Raw genomic sequence first — 19,085 nt, 5'->3', positions numbered from 1 at the left:
CAGCTTTTGCAGAATGCGCTGCTTGTGTTATGTCTGGAACAAGGCCTTTCAGCTCATACAACTCCAGGTCTTAAGGAGCTGCGCTCGCTTCCTAGGGTCCAGAGAGTTAAATTTAAGATAGTTGTGACAGTTTTCAAATGGTTGAGAATACTGACAATTCTTGTACTTTGGCTAAAACATTAAATCATTAAAGCCCGAACCAAACATTAATATTGCAAGATGCAAAATTATTAGACGTACCGCCAGGATCATAAGAACATAAGACTTGCCATACTGGATCAGACCAAGGGTCCATCAAGCCCAGCATCCACTGTTTCCAACAGTGACCAAACCAAATCACAAGTGCCTGGCAGGTATCGAAGCATTAGATACATCAAAAGCTACTATTGCTTATTAATTACCGTAATAGCAGTTTATGGATTTTTCCTCTATGAACTTATCCAAACCTTTTTTAAACCCAGTAACACTAACTGCACTAACCACATCCTCTGGCAATGACTTCCAGAGCTTAACTATGCACTGAGTGAAAAAGAATTTTCTTTCATTTGTTTTAAATGTGCTACTTGCAAATTCATGGAAGTTCATGGAAGTTCTATTATCTGAGAGAGTAAATAACTGATTTACATTAACTTGTTCAAGTCCTTTCCGGATTTTGTAGACCTGTATCATATCCTCCCCTCAGTCGTCTCTTCTCCAAACTGAAGAGCCCTAACTTCCTTAGCCTTACCTCATAGGGCAGCCGTTCCACACGAGCTCGCGCTTTTTCATATACAGCTCCCTTGTTACCAAATGCATTACTTAGACAGCTCAGGCTTATTCAGGATATAAAATTATTTAGGAGGCAGGTGAAGGCGTATTATTTTAGTGATGCTTTTAAGAATGAATGTATGTTTGTTTTGTGCAGATATTTGTATTTTTGTTTCGCTTTAATGCTATTATGAATGTTATTATGCAATCCGTGTTGATCATAATGTGGAGAGAGCGGAATATAAGAATTGCAAAATAAATGATTTCAATTTCTTAAATTTACTGCTTAAGCCCTTCTTAATACCTGCATTCTGCCAAAAAGCACCTCCTTCTGGAGCTCGCAGGGTGCAATGAGAGAAATTTCAAAAGGATTTGTGCATATACCCTTTGCATGGGAATTAGCTTGGGAAGTGTGTATGTCTGTGTGTGTGTCTATGTCTGTGTGTGTCTATGTGTGTGTGTGTGTCTGTGTCTGTGTCTATGTGTGTCTGTGTGTGTGTGTGTCTGTGTGTGTGTGTGTGTGTCTATGTCTGTGTGTGTGTGTGTCTGTGTGTGTGTGTGTGTCTATGTCTGTGTGTGTCTATGTCTGTGTGTGTCTATGTGTGTGTGTGTGTCTGTGTGTGTGTCTGTGTCTATGTGTGTCTGTGTGTGTGTGTGTCTGTGTGTGTGTGTGTCTATGTCTGTGTGTGTGTGTGTGTCTGTGTGTGTGTGTGTGTGTCTATGTCTGTGTGTGTCTATGTGTGTGTGTCTGTGTCTGTGTGTCTATGTCTGTGTGTGTGTCTATGTCTGTGTGTGTCTATGTGTGTCTGTGTGTGTCTATGTGTGTCTGTGTGTGTCTATGTGTGTCTGTGTGTCTGTGTGTGTGTGTGTCTATATGTGTCTGTGTGTGTGTCTATGTCTGTGTGTGTCTATGTGTCTATGTCTGTGTGTGTCTATGTGTGTGTGTATTTCTGTGTGTGTCTATGTCTGTGTGTGTGTGTGTGTCTATGTGTGTGTGTGTGTCTATGTCTGTGTGTGTCTATGTCTGTGTGTGTCTATGTGTCTATGTCTGTGTGTGTCTATGTGTGTGTGTGTGTGTATTTCTGTGTGTGTCTATGTCTGTGTGTGTGTCTATGTGTGTGTGTGTGTGTGTGTCTATGTGTGTGTGTGTGTGTGTGTCTATGTGTGTGTGTCTATGTGTGTGTGTGTGTGTGTGTGTGTGTGTCTATGTCTGTGTGTGTGTATGTGTGTGTGTGTGTCTGTGTCTGTGTCTGTCTGTGTGTGTGTGTGTCTGTGTGTGCAGGGAATATTTCGTACAGGAAAAAGTGCTCCAGGCCCAGAGTCGGGACGGGGAAAGCACTGATTTCTGCACAGACTCTCACAGAAAGTTACTGCTCCTCCCTTACCATTTCAGCTGCTGCTTTAGAAAACCTTGCGGCCTATTCCTTTCCTCTCCCCTTTATTTACCTTCTTTGCCCTTCTGCTACCTCCTTTTAGTTTTGCCCATTTCCCCGAGATGTTCCCTTCCGGCTAACGAGTCCTTGAGGTTCGCCCCCCAGTCTGAGAAAGTGAAGTGTTCCTGAAGCCTGGGACCCTGGCCTTAGATTGAATTCCCATGTATGGGCCACGATGCCCGCGGCTTTACGCCTTGGAAGGGACAGTAAGATCTTCAAGAAGCAGTGAACGACCCGGCTCCTGAGGCGTGCAAGCAGAGTCAGCCTGCAGATGCACTGATTTACGTCTTGGATTTTCAATGTGTCCTTCTGATCCCTTTTAGTATCTGTTTATTTTGTGTGTGTTATATTTGTCTAATTTATTGTTCTATTGGTTTATTTTATGTCTGTTTTGCTATTGAAAACCGTCGTGCTCACGTTTGAGATGCCTAATACTGAGCCACAGCATCCGATGATCACCGGATCCTGGGCAATTATCTACCACAACAGCCGAGGTACGGTCCCGGTCCAGTCTCGCCCCTTCCAGGGTGCAGCCTCGGATGAAGGAAGAGTTCTCCCTGCAGGGAATCCAGCGTCCCCCGGCTTCTAGAAAACACGGCAGCTGGGACGGCCTCGTCAACTGATAGCAGCTCCCCTTTGTGATTCTCCTTTGTGATTCTCCTCCTTTAAATCTCTGGAAAGGAGGTCCGTGTATTACTCGGGTATCGAGGGAGCTCGCATTTCCTCCCTCCAGAGTGACCCACGCTGCCTCCTCCCTACCTCATGAGCCCTGATGTTCTGTTACCTCAATAATACGTTTATGTAGGGCCCCACTCCTCCTCCCTGTCTGCCCACCCCTCTCCTTCCGGCAGAGACTGAGGCCCGGCATAACAATATCCCGGGCATGGTTTTCCACGCGTGTCAGCCACTGCGTATCCACGTTAGCCTCCTCCGCGGCTGCCTCTCGGACCGTACAGGACATTATGACCCTTTCTCCCCCAGTCATCACCATCAAATGGCCCTTGGCCCTGTGCGCGCCTGTTCTGTCACCGTGTGTGTGGTAACTTTCGGGACCTCCAACTTAATATCGCCATGATATTAAGTCGGAGGGTGCACAGAAAAGCAGTTTTTACTGCTTTTCTGTGCACTTTCCCGGTGCTCGAAGAAATTAGCGCCGACCTTTGCATAGGCGCTAATTTCTGAAAGTAAAATGTGCGGCTTGGCTGCACATTTTGTTTTCTGAATCGCACGCGAATACCTAATAAGGCCATCAACATGTATTTGCATGTTGCGGGCGCTATTAGGTTCAGGGGGGTTGGACGCGCGTTTTCAGCCCCTTGCTGAATAAGGGGTAACGCTAGCTCATCGAAAACGCGCAATAGAGGGTTAACAGTCCGCTCTGTCGGAGCGCACTGTACTGTATCGGCCTGATTGTAAGGAAGCAGTAGCTGACATCGAGGGACATTAAATCTTACTCAATGACTGGATTTAGACTTCCCGGAGATATGCAGAGCCTCTGACCTACCTTTTTTTTTTTTTTTTAAACACCGGATGTGATTATTTTTATTTGCTTGAGCCAACAAATATATCTTTCTGCTGGAAATGTTTCTAGTTCCCAGTTGAGATGACTTGAGCTGTACGTGATGTATCCCAGTCTCTGTCCAGGATCAAACAACCATGCCAGATTGTAAATTAAACAGAGATTTTCCAAATAATCCAAGGCAGGATCGTGTCCAGCGTTTCTGGTTTCTACTTCTCCCCCCCCCCCCCCCCTCAGTAAAATCGACGCCAGGGCGCGTCTTCCAGGAGATCGCTCTGCTATCTTGATGAAAGCCAGGAGAAAGAGCGTTCATCGAGCAGCTACAAGCAGGTTCTTTTCTAGCAGAGTTTAGAAATCTCCAGAGAAAACGTATTTGGGGGCAACGGAAAGAGAGAACACACGACCTCCGCTCTGCAGCTGTTTTAGGTTTATTGACTCCCGATCAGTAGTTCCCAGGGCGGATGATGGTAGCCTCCATGTGACCCACGTCGCACAACCGCTGTCATGCACCCCAGCCCTCTGAAAATCCAACACTATTTATTTGTATTTTAAGTATGCATCGTTGGTTGGCTTAGGGACCAGAAGACCCAGCCCAAAAGCAGCAAGACCCTCCTTATGAACGCACCAACTGCACGTGGAAGGTCTCTGATGTGCAGAGTGTGGGGGTCCTGTGCAAATGCCCACAGCAAAGGACGCTCGCTGCTGTTCCACTTCAGGACACTCACGCGGAAGATATCCGGCTTGCAAACTACGACACTGCCCCTAAAATTCACCACCCAAATGGCAGTTTTGGGACCTATAGGCATAACATGAGGAGAGCAAGGAAATATCCTCAAATGAAACCTCAGAACAGGCCAGGAACTTGGAGCCATGGTGACAGAAAAAGACCGAATGGCCCATCCGCACACGTAACTTAGCAGACATCAGTGACCGACGTCTACAAATCAGCAAACAGTCCTGGGGAAAGCCCCTGTAATAATTCAGCTCATCCTTCGACATGTGTTGGCGATTTCAACAATCGGCAGAGGAAACGGGCCCGTTCCATGACCAATGGAGGAGAAGGGCCCTACGGAGCGGCCGTCTCGAAACCGTGTACATCTACTCTTTAATCCTAAATGAGATGATAGTCTCCACTCTGCGGAACAGAAACGGGAATACGGCACAGACTGATATTTTCTCTCAAAAGTCGACCAGGGCTGCTCACTTGCTGTACAGAGAGATTTGGGGCCTGTTCCCATAATCAACGTTGGCCATCGGTCATTCGTATCGGGCTCCAGATGCCACGTATCAGATTTAAACCAAGCATCCCGGCGGGGTTTCCGGAAGGCTAGGCAGCTCATCCAGAGCAAAACAGAAGGTGCGCTTCAAAACACCTGAACTGATGCCTCAAAATTAGGATACCTTCCTGACTGCTGCTATAAACAAGCAGCTAGGACAATGCCCCGAGGGCACTGGACACCGTCTCTCTCTTGCTGCCGGCCAGAATGCGGGCTGGGGCTTGAGCAGCAGGCTGAGAGCCATTCAGATCCTGCTGGCGCTCCCTGTGACCCGGGTCACTCTCAGACTCTGACCGCGCTCCCTGTGACCCGGGTCACTCTCAGACTCTGACCGCGCTCCCTGTGACCCGGGTCACTCTCAGACTCTGACCGCGCTCCCTGTGACCCGGGTCACTCTCAGACTCTGACAGCGCTCCCTGTGACCCGGGTCACTCTCAGACTCTGACCGCGCTCCCTGTGACCCGGGTCACTCTCAGACTCTGACCGCGCTCCCTGTGACCCGGGTCACTCTCAGACTCTGACCGCGCTCCCTGTGACCCGGGCCACTCTCAGACTCTGACCGCGCTCCCTGTGACCCGGGTCACTCTCGGACTCTGACCGCGCTCCCTGTGACCCGGGTCACTCTCAGACTCTGACCGCGCTCCCTGTGACCCGGGTCACTCTCAGACTCTGACCGCGCTCCCTGTGACCCGGGTCACTCTCAGACTCTGACAGCGCTCCCTGTGACCCGGGTCACTCTCAGACTCTGACCGCGCTCCCTGTGACCCGGGTCACTCTCAGACTCTGACCGCGCTCCCTGTGACCCGGGTCACTCTCAGACTCTGACCGCGCTCCCTGTGACCCGGGTCACTCTCAGACTCTGACCGCATGCTGTCTGCGGCAGGGGCCTACCTACGGCACCCGAATCTATAACTCGCCGTGAGCCTGCGATTCGGACAGGTGCTTAATTAAACCTAAAACCCGAATCCAAACTTCTGAACGAACTTTACCTTCATCACCTGTTCTTCCAGAGCCAGAGCCTTGCTGGATGACTGAATACCTCTGGGAGGCAAGGATGGTGAGAAGCAGGGGAGGAGATGTCGTCATTTTGCACAATCTAATCCCAAAGCGTGGGATCTCCTACAGCACCTTGGTGCCAAGTGAACCAGCAGTGAAAAGTGCACTGAACGTTAGTGCAAATCACGTGGCTCGTGCCTTCTTAAACAAAAAAAAAAAAAGCCGTGCTAAATGGATATGCGTGAAGTATCAGTTTTTCTTCTCTCCTGCCGTTGAAGCAGAGAGCTATGCTGGATATGCGTGAAGTATCAGTTTTTCTCCCCTGCCGTTGAAGCTATGCTGGATATGCTTGAAGTATCAGTTTATTCTTCTCCCATGCTGTTGAAGCAGAGAGCTATGCTGTATATGCATTGAAAGTGAAGTATCAGGCACATTTGGTTTGGGGTAGTAACCGCCGTAACAAGCCAGCTACTCCCCTCTTTGTGAGTGTGAATACTTTTTTCTTCTCCCCTGCCGTTGAAGTTATGCTGGATATGCGTGAAGTATCAGTTTTTCTTTTCCCCTGCCGTTGAAGCAGAGAGCTATGCTGTATATGCATTGAAAGTGAAGTATCAGGCACATTTGGTTTGGGGTAGTAACCGCCGTAACAAGCCAGCTACTCCCCGCTTTGTGAGTGTGAATACTTTTTTCTTCTCCCCTGCCGTTGAAGTTATGCTGGATATGCGTGAAGTATCAGTTTTTCTTTTCCCCTGCCGTTGAAGCAGAGAGCCATGCTGGATGTGCATCGAAAGTGAAGTATCAGGCACATTTGGTTTGGGGTAGTAACCGCCGTAACAAGCCAGCTACTCCCCGCTTTGTGAGTGCGAACCCTCTTTTCTTCTCCCCTGCCGTTGAAGCAGAGAACTATGCTGTATATGCATTGAAAGTGAAGATTGAATCCCGACAACCGGACCTGCATGGGGCACTTCAGGGCTGGAGCTGCCTCTCCTTCTGCTAAGCTTTGCTTGTGAAGGCAGAATATAAATAAGATATTATATTAACAATAAAGACAAGAGCCCGCTACCAGCGAGGGCGACTGAAGGCTTCATTTGCTTAACTTGATGCTCGGGAATCACAATTTTCGGGTTCATTTTGCTGGTAATACAGGTCAGAGGAGAACACCTCATGATGCCTCGCCTCAAGGGACAGTCCCAGCACCCGAGGCCTCCTGGAGACCTTGCCCCATGCATTTACCCAGGCGGGCGACCTTGCCCTTATCACCCAAGGGCCTAATGCTAAGGAAAGAGGCCGCTCAGAGGGAGGAGGAGTCCCGTGAACGGGGGGGATTACAGCTGCGCGCATCGAGAACAGCTCAGCCACGCGGGAGCAGAACGGAAGCTTCCTTCTTCAGAAAAGCAATCAAGAAATTCCCCAAATACGTGGGCCCAGGCCTGGATTCAGGAACAGGCAACCAACCGCAAACACCCAGGGCAGCGAGCAGCCTTCAAAAGGGGCATCGTGGCGGGGGGCGGCACTCCGGGCTCTCTGATGCTGCCCTATGGGCCCCAGACGCCTAATCAGAGAACGAAGGCCAGGGCGGGCACCTGTACGAAACCCCCGCCGGCAGGACCCCTCCAGCGGCCACCCTGGCTCTAGTCCTACTCTAGCACCGAGTGCCGTGTGCCGGTTTGGGCGACAAGGAACCATGCCTGGGAGCTGGATGACCGGATTCACTGTGTCCCCTTTCAGGCAGTAACTGGTACAGAAGGGTTACGAGCCCGGGTGGCCATCAGGGCTGCCCGACCTTCACCGAGACAACGCAACGTTAAAGCAGCTCAAGGATCATCCGCTACATGGGGACCCGCTCAGTCCCCCTCGCCGCTGCCGCCTCAGGTCATGCAGCCTCCGCTGGAAACGTGCTGAGCTGGTGCCAAAGGTCAGCAAAGGTCGCACGCACTGTGGAATTTCCCCGGTGCTCCCCCCCATGAAGGACCTCGCCGAGGATCCCACGAGAGTCCCGGGCGGGCTTCCACCTCCCATGCTGTAGGACCTCGGCTGGGTCCCTATGGTGGATCCCACAGCAAACCACAGTGGTCTACGCCCCCCCCCCCCCCCCTCGCAGGCTCTGTGACCCAGGGCCAGGCAGGGCCCTCCGCACAGCTCTGCTTTTTAGGACGTGCACAACGAATACGCAGGAGCTAGATTTGCCTAGAATGGAGGCACCTCCTGCAAACCAGGGCCGTGTGGGGGCACTGCAGGACTGCCCGGTTTTCCTGCCCCTGCTATAAAGCTGAAGCTCCCCAGTGCCTGGCAGATCTGAGCTGGAAGACGTGGCACGTGCCAGGCCAGGAAGCTGATTCCAGGCCGGCTGACTGCATGTCTGGGTCGTGCATGATGAATGCGCAGATCTTGGAAACCAAGCGAGCGGAAGCAGAAAAGGAGGAGCAGCAAAGCGAACGGCGCAGCTTCAGCAGCTTGCAGGTTTCGGCTGTCACCTGGGCTCTCACTGGCAGGGGCCAGGAGCGGTCGTCTGCCGCCATCAAGGGCTACAAAAAAAAACAAAACAACCTTAGCGACGGGGGGGGTGCCGAAACCTCACACCTTGACATGGTCAGAAGAATCCAGCACCCTCATCATCATCATCATCATCATCAGATTAGCAACTGCAGCTCCCGCAAGCTGTGCCGCCCCCAGGGCTGAAGGGCGGGTTTGGAACCCACCCAGTGCCATTACGGAGAGGGAACGGGGCGAGCTTGGAAGGTGCCGGGAAGGAGGTGTACGGTGGCAGCGACCGTAACCCCCACCCCCCCGTGAGCAGACGCTGCCCTGCTGGAGCTTGCAGGGGGAAATCCGGGGAAACAGAGGGGTCTCCCTCCTCCAGGCCAGCAGGGCTGCCAAATCAGGATCTGTTCTCAGGCCTTTCTGGAAACCAAAACTCTAATTCAAATATCTCTCTTCTTTTCAGAATTAAGACAACGCTGGAACTCATTTACATTCATCTGCGCTCATTTTTGTTTTTTTAAACTTTACTTAAGACAGTTCATTTGATCATAAAATCAGGAAGATTTGTTCCAATGAATTTTTAAGTGTGACTCGATTGTTTCCTCTGTCAAAGGGGCCTTTGCAATACAGGGCGCTCAGCCGGATGCAGCTTAAATAGGCGCTAGTCCACCCCCTAATGCAATAGGGAGATTAGCGCCTGTTTAACGCACGTCCCAGGCGGAGTGAATGAGATAGCGCACATCACATGCAAATGCATGCAAATGAGGCTATTACTCATTCGCTCCAAATGCAAAAAAATAAATGTGCGTCTCAGGCAGGCGTTAATAGCTGAGCGCATTGAAAAGAAGCACAGAAAAAAGCGACACTGACAAACTCGGTCAGGAACCGCGGGGTCACGTTAGCAAGGAGGCGCGACCCCCTAATTTGTTTATTGCATGGCGCCCCTCCCCCTTGTGGGTGCCATGCATGCGTTAAAGTGGGCGCTGAAAAGTCAGTGCCCGCTTTCCGCATTTAATATTGCATCGGCCTCAAAGAGTGCAAAGACCAGGGGACACGCAGTGAAGTTACTGGGTAATACATTTAAAACTAATAAGAGAACATATTATTTTACTCAATGCATATTTAAGCTCTGGAATTCGTTGCCGGAGGATGTGGTGAAAGCTGTTAGTGTAGCTGGGTTTAAAAAAGGTTTGGACAAGTTCCTGGAGGAAAAGTCCATTAACAATTATTAAGGTGGAGTTGCAGAAATCCCCTGCTTATCCCTGGGATAAGCAGCTTGGACTCTCTCCACCCCTTGGGATCCTGCCAGGTACTTGTGACCTGGTTTGGCAACTGTTGGAAACAGGATACTGGGCTTGATGGACTCTTGCTCTGACCCAGTCTCATGTTCTTAGGAGTTTTGAAAATCTCCCATTTAACTCTCCCACCATTTGGAATTTTTAAAGCATTATGGATATTGGATAGGGAAGCTGTTGCAGACGCTGCTTCGCCTCTGCAGAGGTCACTCTGATCTATGTAAAGCATGAAGACAGCATGGACAGCTGAAGAGTGGCTCTTCATCAGAGTCCAGTGCAGACGCAACACTGATACAAAAAAATATGAATACAGCACAAACAGCTGAAGAACATAGTAAAATAGAAAAGGTCCATCAAATGGTCCATCCAATCTGTCTAGCAAGCCTCTTATGGTAATGTCTGCACTCTGCAGTGCCGTGCATATTACCCCAAGTTTCATCAGAGCTCCAAGCAGCTGTCATGCTAATACATGTATAATTATTTATTTGATTTATATTCCACTTTTTGGCACTTCAAAGTGGATTACATTCAGATACTGTAGTTATGAATACAACACAAGTTGCAATACTGGGTCAGACTGAGGGTCCATCAAGCCGTGTTTTGGCCTCTGTTTCCAACAGAGGCCAAAACCAGGCCACCAGAACCTGGCAAGTACCCAAACACTAAGAAGATCCCATGCTACTGATGCAATTAATAGCAGTGGCTATTAATAGCGGTTAATGGACTTCTCCTCCAAGAATGTATCCAAACCTTTTTTGAACCCAGCTACACTAACTGCACTAACCAAATTCCAGAGTGCATTGAGTAAAAAAGAATTTATTTGATTTGTTTTAAATGTGCTACTTATTAACTTCATGGAGTGCCCACTAGGCCTTCTATTTTCTGAAAGAGTAAATAACCGATTCAGCATGGACAGCTAAAAAGCAATTTTTCCTCAGAGCCCCATGCAGGAATCACCTTGATTCAAATAAAGCAAGGACAGCTGAAGAGAGGACTTTGGAAAGGAGATTTGTTAAATGAGAGGCTGTGGCCATGTGTAAGATGCACATCTATATTTATTTAAAAAAAAAATACCAACAGAAAGAGTTAAGAGACAGGAAAGCCAGTATCAATTTTCACAGCTCCAGGAGAGAACCGCCTTCCTTGTAGGCTGCAGTGCCTTTTATCAGAGCCACCTAAGCATAGCCTAATGATGAGAGCAGCAGCCTGGGAAGCCCGGGTTCAAATCCCACTCACACTTCTTATGACCTTGGGCAAGTCTCAGGTACAAATTCGGTGGTGAGCCCTGTGTGGACAGGGAACTATCTACAGGTCCCGAATGCAATCCGCTTTGAAGTGCTGAAAAGCAGAATATGAATCAAATAAAAATAGATAAATGGCCTCCTTAGATTGTAAGCGCCCTGGGCAGGGGAAATGCTAATCGTAGGCGAATGTAACTCGCGGTTTTGGAAATTTTGAGTTATTAAATCCAAAATCCAAATCCATGTGGCTGAAAGAGAGTTGACACAAACCGCCAGCTCTGGATACCTGTGCTGTTGCCCAGTATAAAGGGATCGCAGGCTGCAAAGATTTCTGGAATGGGTTTGGTATTTGTGCTTTAAAATCTTCCTCGTGAGCCTAAGCCTGGAAGAAAATGAGTGGTAAAATGATTTTACTAAAACCCATGCGCTGCGCTTGCTCCTGCTACACTGCTGGGCGTGGGCGCCCTCTAGTGGCCTCTCGCTTGGAGCCTATGGGCTGCTGGGAATCCGAGTTCGAATCCCACCCCCCCCCCCCCCGACACTTCGGCCAAGTCGCTTTATCTCTCATTACGTCAGCTGTGCACGTGAACTGAAAGCTCTTCGGGGCAGGGACACCTCGCTCGTGAATTCTAGCAATGCCGGGACCACCGAGCGCTAAAGGCAGGCTAAAGATCCGAGCTACTGCTCGCAAATCCTCTCTCCCACCCCCCCATTCCCTACTGCTAATAAATGCCCCCCCCCCCCTTTCTCTCCACCCCAAAAAATAAATAAATAAGTACAAATCAGTAACCACCTCTTCCCCCGCTGCGCTGAGATGGCTTTTCCTGCAGGGCCCCACCCTGGCAGTGGCAGTCGGGCTTCCTGCGCCCGCCTCCCTGCCCTTATCGGGTTGCGTTTCCTGAAGTCTTGGTGGGGGGGGGTGCATTATTATTATAACAATAAGAAATACTGCGGAGGGGGGGGGGGCGGTGTATTTCACAGAGATCCCCGGCCGGGATCGCGCGGGAACAACAAGTGCGCGCGGCGCTGCCCCGCTTGCACTTTGCAGACGCTCCCTGCACGGTTTCAAGGCTCCCCGTGCGGTCTAAAGCGCCCCTTGGCGGGAGCTGCGGGGCCCGGTGTTTGAGGGGGGAAGGGGGCAGGGAGAGAGAGCGGTGCGGCCGTGGGGGGGGGAGCGGAGGGCAGCCCCCGATCCTCCCCCCTCCCCCTGGGCTCCGGGAACCCCCGCCCCGGAGCCGCCGCTTGTTTATGGGAAGAATTCCTGCTCTCTTAAAAGGGCGACGACGGGGCGGGACTCTGAGCTGCCTCCTGGTGGGGCCCACGCCCCGGGCGCACTCTGCCCTCCCTGAGCCTTCCCCTGGCCGCAGCTTTTTGGTTTCCTTTTTCAGACGGGGCTGAGCCGGGCCAGCTGAAGGAAAGGCTTCGTAAAAGCGGCAGCGATGCCTTCCTGGTGGGGCTCCCTTTCGGGCAGCCTGAGCCGGGATAAAACTTTCAGAAAAGCAGGAAACCGGGGCCAAAAACAGAAGCCAGCACAGAACAGGCAGCTTTGTGCCCGCACGTTTCAGGCTGCCAGCCTTATAAACAGCCCCCGGGTCCCCCGAGTTCGTTGCAGGCAGGCATGCACTAAGGTGCCTGATGGTGTACAGGGCTGCGTACACCGACGGCGCTGTGTAAATAAGCTCTTCCGTGCAGACCATTGGAGGAGCCCAAACGCCGCGCAGTGACTCCAGAGACCTCTCTCTGGCCTGGCCGGCGATTTTACTCTCCCTTCGTAGAAAAAAGCTGCCCAGACTGAGCATAAGGCGGGGGTAAAAATTCCGCCCGCAGCTGACACCCGATCCCCCTTTTCTGTTCTGATTTTTTTTTTTTTACTTCGGCCCTGTTTTAAGTTTTGGAAACTTCATCCGTGGGATCTGCTTTTGACATCATTACTTTCCACTCAGATCAGACTGCTCCATCCGTCCACCGGCGGCCTGGATTTTATATCAGAGTCGCTCACACTTAAATCCCCTATTGACCCCCCCCCACCTCCTGTCAATCCTGCCCCCCCTCAGGGCAATTAACAAGGTGGCGGCTAAGGCCCAAAGAATACTGGGCCGCATAGAGGGAGAATAACCAGCAAGAAAAAGGAGGTGGCCATGCCCTGTACAGGTCCTTGCTGAGGCACCGGGCTCAGTCCTGGAGCCCCTAATTCATAACGGATAGAGGCAGCCAGAGGAGATGAGAGCTAAGGAGGTAAATAGGCTCCCGCTGGAGGAGAGGCGAGATGGGGGGGGAAGGATGCAGACATTTAAATGAAAGGTAGAAATGATGCAAGGGAAAGCTGTAGGACTAGGGGTCACAATATGAAGCTCCAAAGGGGTAGATTCAGGAACAGCACCAAGAAATATGTCTTCAGGAGAAGGGGGCTGGATGCATGCAATGCCCTCCCGCTACAGGGAGTTAAGAGGAGAACTGTAATGCGATAAACACAGAGGATCCCTAATCGAAGATAAGGGGTAACCTGCACAGAGGGGCAGTTACTGCCCTTAACAGAAACATGGGGGTAACCTGCACAGAGGGGCAGTTACTGCCCTTAACAGAAACATGGGGGTAACCTGCATGGAGTGGCAGTTACTTCCTTAACAGAAAGCATGGGGGTAACCTGCACGGATAAAATATTAAATAAATAAGGCTTGTGAGGGAGACTGGATGGAGCACTTGGTTCGTTTTCTGCCCTCGTGTTACTGAGTAACAAAAGGTAACCGCATCAATCAAAAACAACAACAACAAAAATAATGAGGGCAGCACCGAACATGCAACGTCACTGGCAACCTTCCAGGTGGGAAATCGCGGTCCAACCTTCCAGATGGGAAATCCCGGTCCAACACGCAGCCATAGTACAAAATGGGACAAGGGGCTTACCCACCCCTGGGAGTCCTAAAGAGAGCAGCTCATAGCTGAAGCTGTGGGAGATGTAAACGCCATTGCGGTGAATTTTATAACCTAATAAAAAGAAGCTCTGGAAGTAAATAAGTTACATCCTGGGTGATGCTGCAGGGCCGCCGTACGTTATGGGCAGCTCGCTCCTGGCTTCCTAGCAGCTTAAGAGAAATCCTGTGCAGGCTGTTATTAAAGCAGAGTTGGATGTTAGAGCTAAGGCAGTCTGTGCTAGTGGGAAGTTTAGGTGCCAGACTCATTATTCTAAAGGGGTTCTCCCTGCCCCCAATGGTGATCGTGTGAGGCAGCTTTTAAACCCTTGATCTGGTTCTGCCTGATCCTGGCCTTGTTTCCATACGAATCAGGTTCCTGCAGCCCGGACTCTCTCGTGCATGCGTCCCTATAGTGCTGCATGCGTCCCTATAGTGCTGCAAGCGTCCCTATAGTGCTGCATGCGTCCCAGACACCGGCTGTCATTGCAGGCTGGACGTGGTTTCAGATTTATTTTGTCACAGACTTTTAGGTCTGAACAGTTCCAAAACCCGTGAATGTATGACCGACTTGGGGCTTGCAGCGCAGCTGCTGAGAGCCAGGGGGTTCCAATCCCCCTTGAGACCTCACCCTCCATTGCCTTTTCTCTGAGACCTGAGGGGTTGATTGCCGTCTTCTTGGCGGGGGTGAGTGAGTGCATTCTCCTGCCGGGACTCTCTCTCTCTGTCCCACGTGAGCCTGGAACCGGGTCAGTGTGCTCAGAACACGTGGAGGTGGCAGGGCCTGTGCCAGGGGGAGGCATGGCTCAGAGACCCCCCCTCCGAAGGGAGTCCCAGGCATTACATACCAGAGGCACTTAGGGGTGGGGAAGCCCAGAAGGACCAGGCGCTAGCAGGGCCCCTGCCCCTCTGCTGGCTGACGCTGTCCGCAGGGCCCCTCTGAGCTCCAGTCCTCTCCTCGGCCATGACTCTGCTCCGAGCCTTCCTCGCACGGGGGGGGGGGGGGGGGGGGGGGGGAAGATCCGCAGCTCTCTGGGCTTCTAGGGCCGGGAGGAGCCTCGGGGTTTGTGGCCAGGAGCTCGCCCTGTCCGGGCTTTGTAGTTTCCTCGTCCCGGGACCTGCAGCATCCGGGGACTCGGACCCTTCCTCTCGGATTGTGAGCGGGCAGCTCCGGTGATGATTTCCTTTCTTTTTATCTGTGCAATCTGCCTCTCCCGCACAGAAGGGGGGGGGGGGAGGGGGCGGGTCTGCTTTTCTGTTATTTTATTGTTAATGCTTTGCACTTCAGCCCTGATATATGTGTAGTTCAGTCTCCAGCTGTTGAACCGGGCGAGTGAGCCCAAGGTGACTGCAGTCCCCGCATTCGCACGGATCCTTCCTGGTCCCCAGAAACGCGCCCGTCCTGCCACTTTAAGGGGCCTGCGAGCCTCCCGCACCGCAGCTTTCTGAGCCCCTCTCCGCTGGGGGCCCCTGCCCTCATCAGTCTCATTATCCCCCAGATTGGAGTCCTAGCTAATGAGCTTCAGGAGAACACCTAAAGCCCACAGCATAGAGCCCGGACTGAGGAAATAAAGAATGGCAAAGCAAGTAATGAAAGGAGAGCAGGAATAAGACCAAAAGCCAATGCAACAGAAGGAAAAAGACCGAAAGAGAGACGAGACGACCACGGCCCCCCCCCCCCCCCAGTTTTCATTTGGGTTTCTGGAATTACCAGCTCCCCTCTGCCCCCCTCCCCCAGGGTCCAGACTTGCAGAAGGGGAGGGGACGACCAATGCTCGCATTGACAGGCTGGTGCCCGAGGGGACGCTGCAGCCATGGGTGACCTTTGAACTGCAGAGGCGATCATGGTACTTGATGCCCTCTTCCCCACCCTCCCAAAATTTGAAGTGTCCTGGGATGGGAAGCCACCCCCTCCCCTCCCAAAAACAAACAAACAAAAAACAGGTCTCTCAGAGTAGTGCAGGCAGGGCAGGAGGGCGGCAGCCGCGGGCATGCAGGCAGGTGCCCACAAGGAACATGTGGGTGCCCGGGCCCGGCGGCCTCTTCAGTCGCTGGATCCGGATCCCACCCGGGTACAACCCGCATCACAGCGGAAAGTAACAATAAGGAGGAGAAGGAGAAGAAGAAGAAGACGATTTATTCTGCAGCGAAATCCAAGAGCTGCTTCTTCCTGCGCCCTTCAGGGCTGCGGCCCGGCCCGTCCCTTCGGCCGGTGCCACGGAACCGGTCCGGCTCCGTGGGGCTAGGGCCGCGGAAGGAGCAGCCCGGGAGGAGGCGGTGGCGGCCGCCGGTGGGGGGGGGGGGGGGGGCTCGGGTAGCCCAGGCCGGCATCGCCCCTTTAACGGGCGCCTTGAAACCGCCCCCGGGTTCCATGTTTGTATCAGAAATTGAGAAGAGAGGAACTCCATGTTGTAACAAAGTTTCCTCGGCCATCTCCCCTTTTTTGTTTTTCTTCTTCCCCCCTTTTTTCTTTTCCCCCCTTCCCCTCTCCCCCTCCCTTTTTTTTTCCGCCTCTCCGCTAGAAACCCAAAGCCAGAGAGGAAAGGGAAGTGCAAAGCGCGAACTTGCAGCGAGCGGGGCATTTTTCCAGCACCTTTCTGGTCTAATGGACAGCCAGTCCATCATCACCCAGGTTAGCAAAGAAGAGGCGACAACCCCTCTGCAAGAGAAAGGTGAGAGAGCCGGGGGGATCTGACGTCAGCCGCGGGGGTTAACCCCCCTCGCGGGCAGAGTGACAGCCGAGTGCATGGCAGCGCGCGCGCCGAGCTGCTGGGAGGGGGGTGCGTGCGGGGGGAGAGCTGCCCGCGTGGCCCCCTCCATAAGGAGGCGCTTTCCTGCTAAAGTTTTCTTGGCGCCACTTTTATTCGCCAGATTGCACCCGCCCTGCCCGCCCGTTCTCGGTTGCGGGGGGGGGGATGGGCTGGGATCACGGCTTGATTTTTCCGCCGGACACCGTAAATTATTCGTGATCGCCGGGGGGGGGGGGGGGAGAGAGGGGGGCGATCGCGGTTCCGGGCCTTGGCAAAAGTTGCCTATTTTAAGGCCGAAGAGTTGCCACCGGCAGGGGGCGGGGCCCGGGCCGACTCTCACACAGCTCGGCAGGGCCAGGATTTACAGGGCTGGTGCTTGCCCCCATGGGACCGAGGGTTTGTCAGGCCCCCATTTCCTGAGGTCTTATTCCTCGGTTTCCTTTCTGTATTTGCTCATATAAACACTTTATTCCTTTTCTGTTATTAATTTTTTATGGCAAGTTTTCTTTTTGTTATCATGGCTATGCCACTGCTTTTTTTTTTTTTAAGTTGTTTTTTTTTCTGAGCTGCATGGGGTGTATTCCTGACACCTGCTGGAAATGCAGTCCTACCCAAAGCCGTTCAGAAAACAATAAAGTGCAATGTAGAAAAATACAAATACATTAAATAGAGTAAGTGTTACTAGCTAGGGCATTAATACTATAGGCATTTAGCATTAATAGCTAGAGACTCGATCTGATCTTTGGTGTCTCTGCTGTATTCATGATCTGCTTGTATCAGTGTGACACCTGCATGGGGCTCTGATGAAGATCTGCTCTTCAGCTGTCTGTGCTGTATTCATGCTTTACATGTATCAGTGTTTACACCTGCATGGGGCTCTGATGAAGATCTGCTCTTCAGCTGTCTGTGCTGTATTCAAACTTTACATGTATCAGTGTGACACCTGCATGGGGCTCTGATGAAGATCTGCTCTTCAGCTGTCTGTGCTGTATTCATGCTTTACTTGTATCAATGTGATGTATGCATGAGTCTCGAAGGTCTGCTCTTCAGCTGTCTGTGCTGTATTCATGCTTTACGTATATCAGTGTGATGCCTCATGGGGCTCTGATGAAGATCTGCTCTTCAGCTGTCTGTGCTGTATTCATGCTTTACTTGTGTCAGTGTGATATATGCATGGGGCTCTGATGAAGATCTGCTTTTCAGTTGTCTGTGCTGTATTCATACTTTACATGTATCAGTGTGATGTATGCATGAGTCTTGAAGGTCTGCTCTTCAGCTGTCTGTGCTGTATTCATGCTTTACTTGTATCAATGTGATGTATGCATGAGTCTCGAAGGTCTGCTCTTCAGCTGTCTGTGCTGTATTCATGCTTTACGTATATCAGTGTGATGCCTCATGGGGCTCTGATGAAGATCTGCTCTTCAGCTGTCTGTGCTGTATTCATGCTTTACTTGTGTCAGTGTGATATATGCATGGGGCTCTGATGAAGATCTGCTTTTCAGTTGTCTGTGCTGTATTCATACTTTACATGTATCAGTGTGATGTATGCATGAGTCATGAAGGTCTGCTCTTCAGCTGTCTGTGCTGTTTTCATGCTTTACATATATCAGTTAGGTGCCTACATGGGGCTCTGATGAAGATCTGCTCTTCAGCTATCATGTTTTATTCATGCTTTACCTGTGTCAGTGTGATGTCTTCATGGGACTCTGATAAAAATCCTCTCGTCAGTTATTTGTACTGTATTCATGCTTTACGTATATCAGTGTGATGCCTGCATGGGGCTCTGATCAAGATCTGCTCTTCAGCTGTCTGTGCTGTATTCATACTTTATGTGTATCAGTGTGATGCCTGCATGGGTCTCTGATGAAGCTTCTCTCTTCAGCTGTCTGTGCTGTATTCATGCTGCACATGTAGTAGTGTGATGCCTGCATGGGGCTCTGATGACTTCAGCTGTCTGTGCTGTTATGCTTTACGTGTATCAGTGTTCATGCTTTACATGTATCAGTGTGATGCCTGCATGGGGGCTCTGATGATCTGCTCTTCAGCTCTCTGTGCTGTATTCATTCTTTACATGTATCGGTGTGACACCTGCATGGGGCTCTGATGAAGATCTGCTCTTCAGCTGTCTGTGCTGTATTCATACTTTACATGTATATCAGTGTGATGCCTGCATGGGGCTCTGAAGAAGATCTGCTCTTCAGCTATCCATGCTGTATTCATGCTGTACATGTAGTAGTGTGACACCTGCACGTGACTCTGATTACTACAACAACAACCCTTAGATTTGTAATGATGTATGAGCTTTCAAAACTTCAATTTTAGATTTCCCGGGGCTTGCCATAAAAATAATAAGAAAAGGAAAATATTTATTACTTTAAGGAAGCCGCAAGCAGAGGGCGGCTAACACCGTGCCTGCATCTCCAGCTCCAGCAGGAGC

At 51.1% G+C, this 19,085-nt stretch overlaps 2 protein-coding genes across 2 annotated transcripts in view; both read left to right on the top strand.

The window, feature by feature from the left end:
- SLC11A1 (solute carrier family 11 member 1) overlaps nucleotides 1-8,986 on the top strand; it is an 87,343-nt gene extending 78,357 nt beyond the window's left edge. Inside the window, exon 15 of the mRNA XM_029605058.1 lies at nucleotides 8,917-8,986. Coding sequence (XP_029460918.1) covers nucleotides 8,917-8,922 — 6 coding nt within the window. The 3' untranslated portion in view covers nucleotides 8,923-8,986. The remainder of the gene's footprint in view (nucleotides 1-8,916) is intronic.
- Nucleotides 8,987-16,226: 7,240 nt separating this feature from the next.
- The window catches only part of CTDSP1 (CTD small phosphatase 1), an 89,412-nt gene continuing 86,553 nt past the window's right edge, over nucleotides 16,227-19,085 (top strand). Inside the window, exon 1 of the mRNA XM_029605056.1 lies at nucleotides 16,227-16,570. Coding sequence (XP_029460916.1) covers nucleotides 16,270-16,570 — 301 coding nt within the window. The 5' untranslated portion in view covers nucleotides 16,227-16,269. The remainder of the gene's footprint in view (nucleotides 16,571-19,085) is intronic.

Source organism: Rhinatrema bivittatum, chromosome 6 (genome assembly GCF_901001135.1).
Source record: "Rhinatrema bivittatum chromosome 6, aRhiBiv1.1, whole genome shotgun sequence".
Lineage (NCBI taxonomy): Eukaryota > Metazoa > Chordata > Amphibia > Gymnophiona > Rhinatrematidae > Rhinatrema > Rhinatrema bivittatum.
This window is presented reverse-complemented; position numbering and strand designations above follow the sequence as displayed.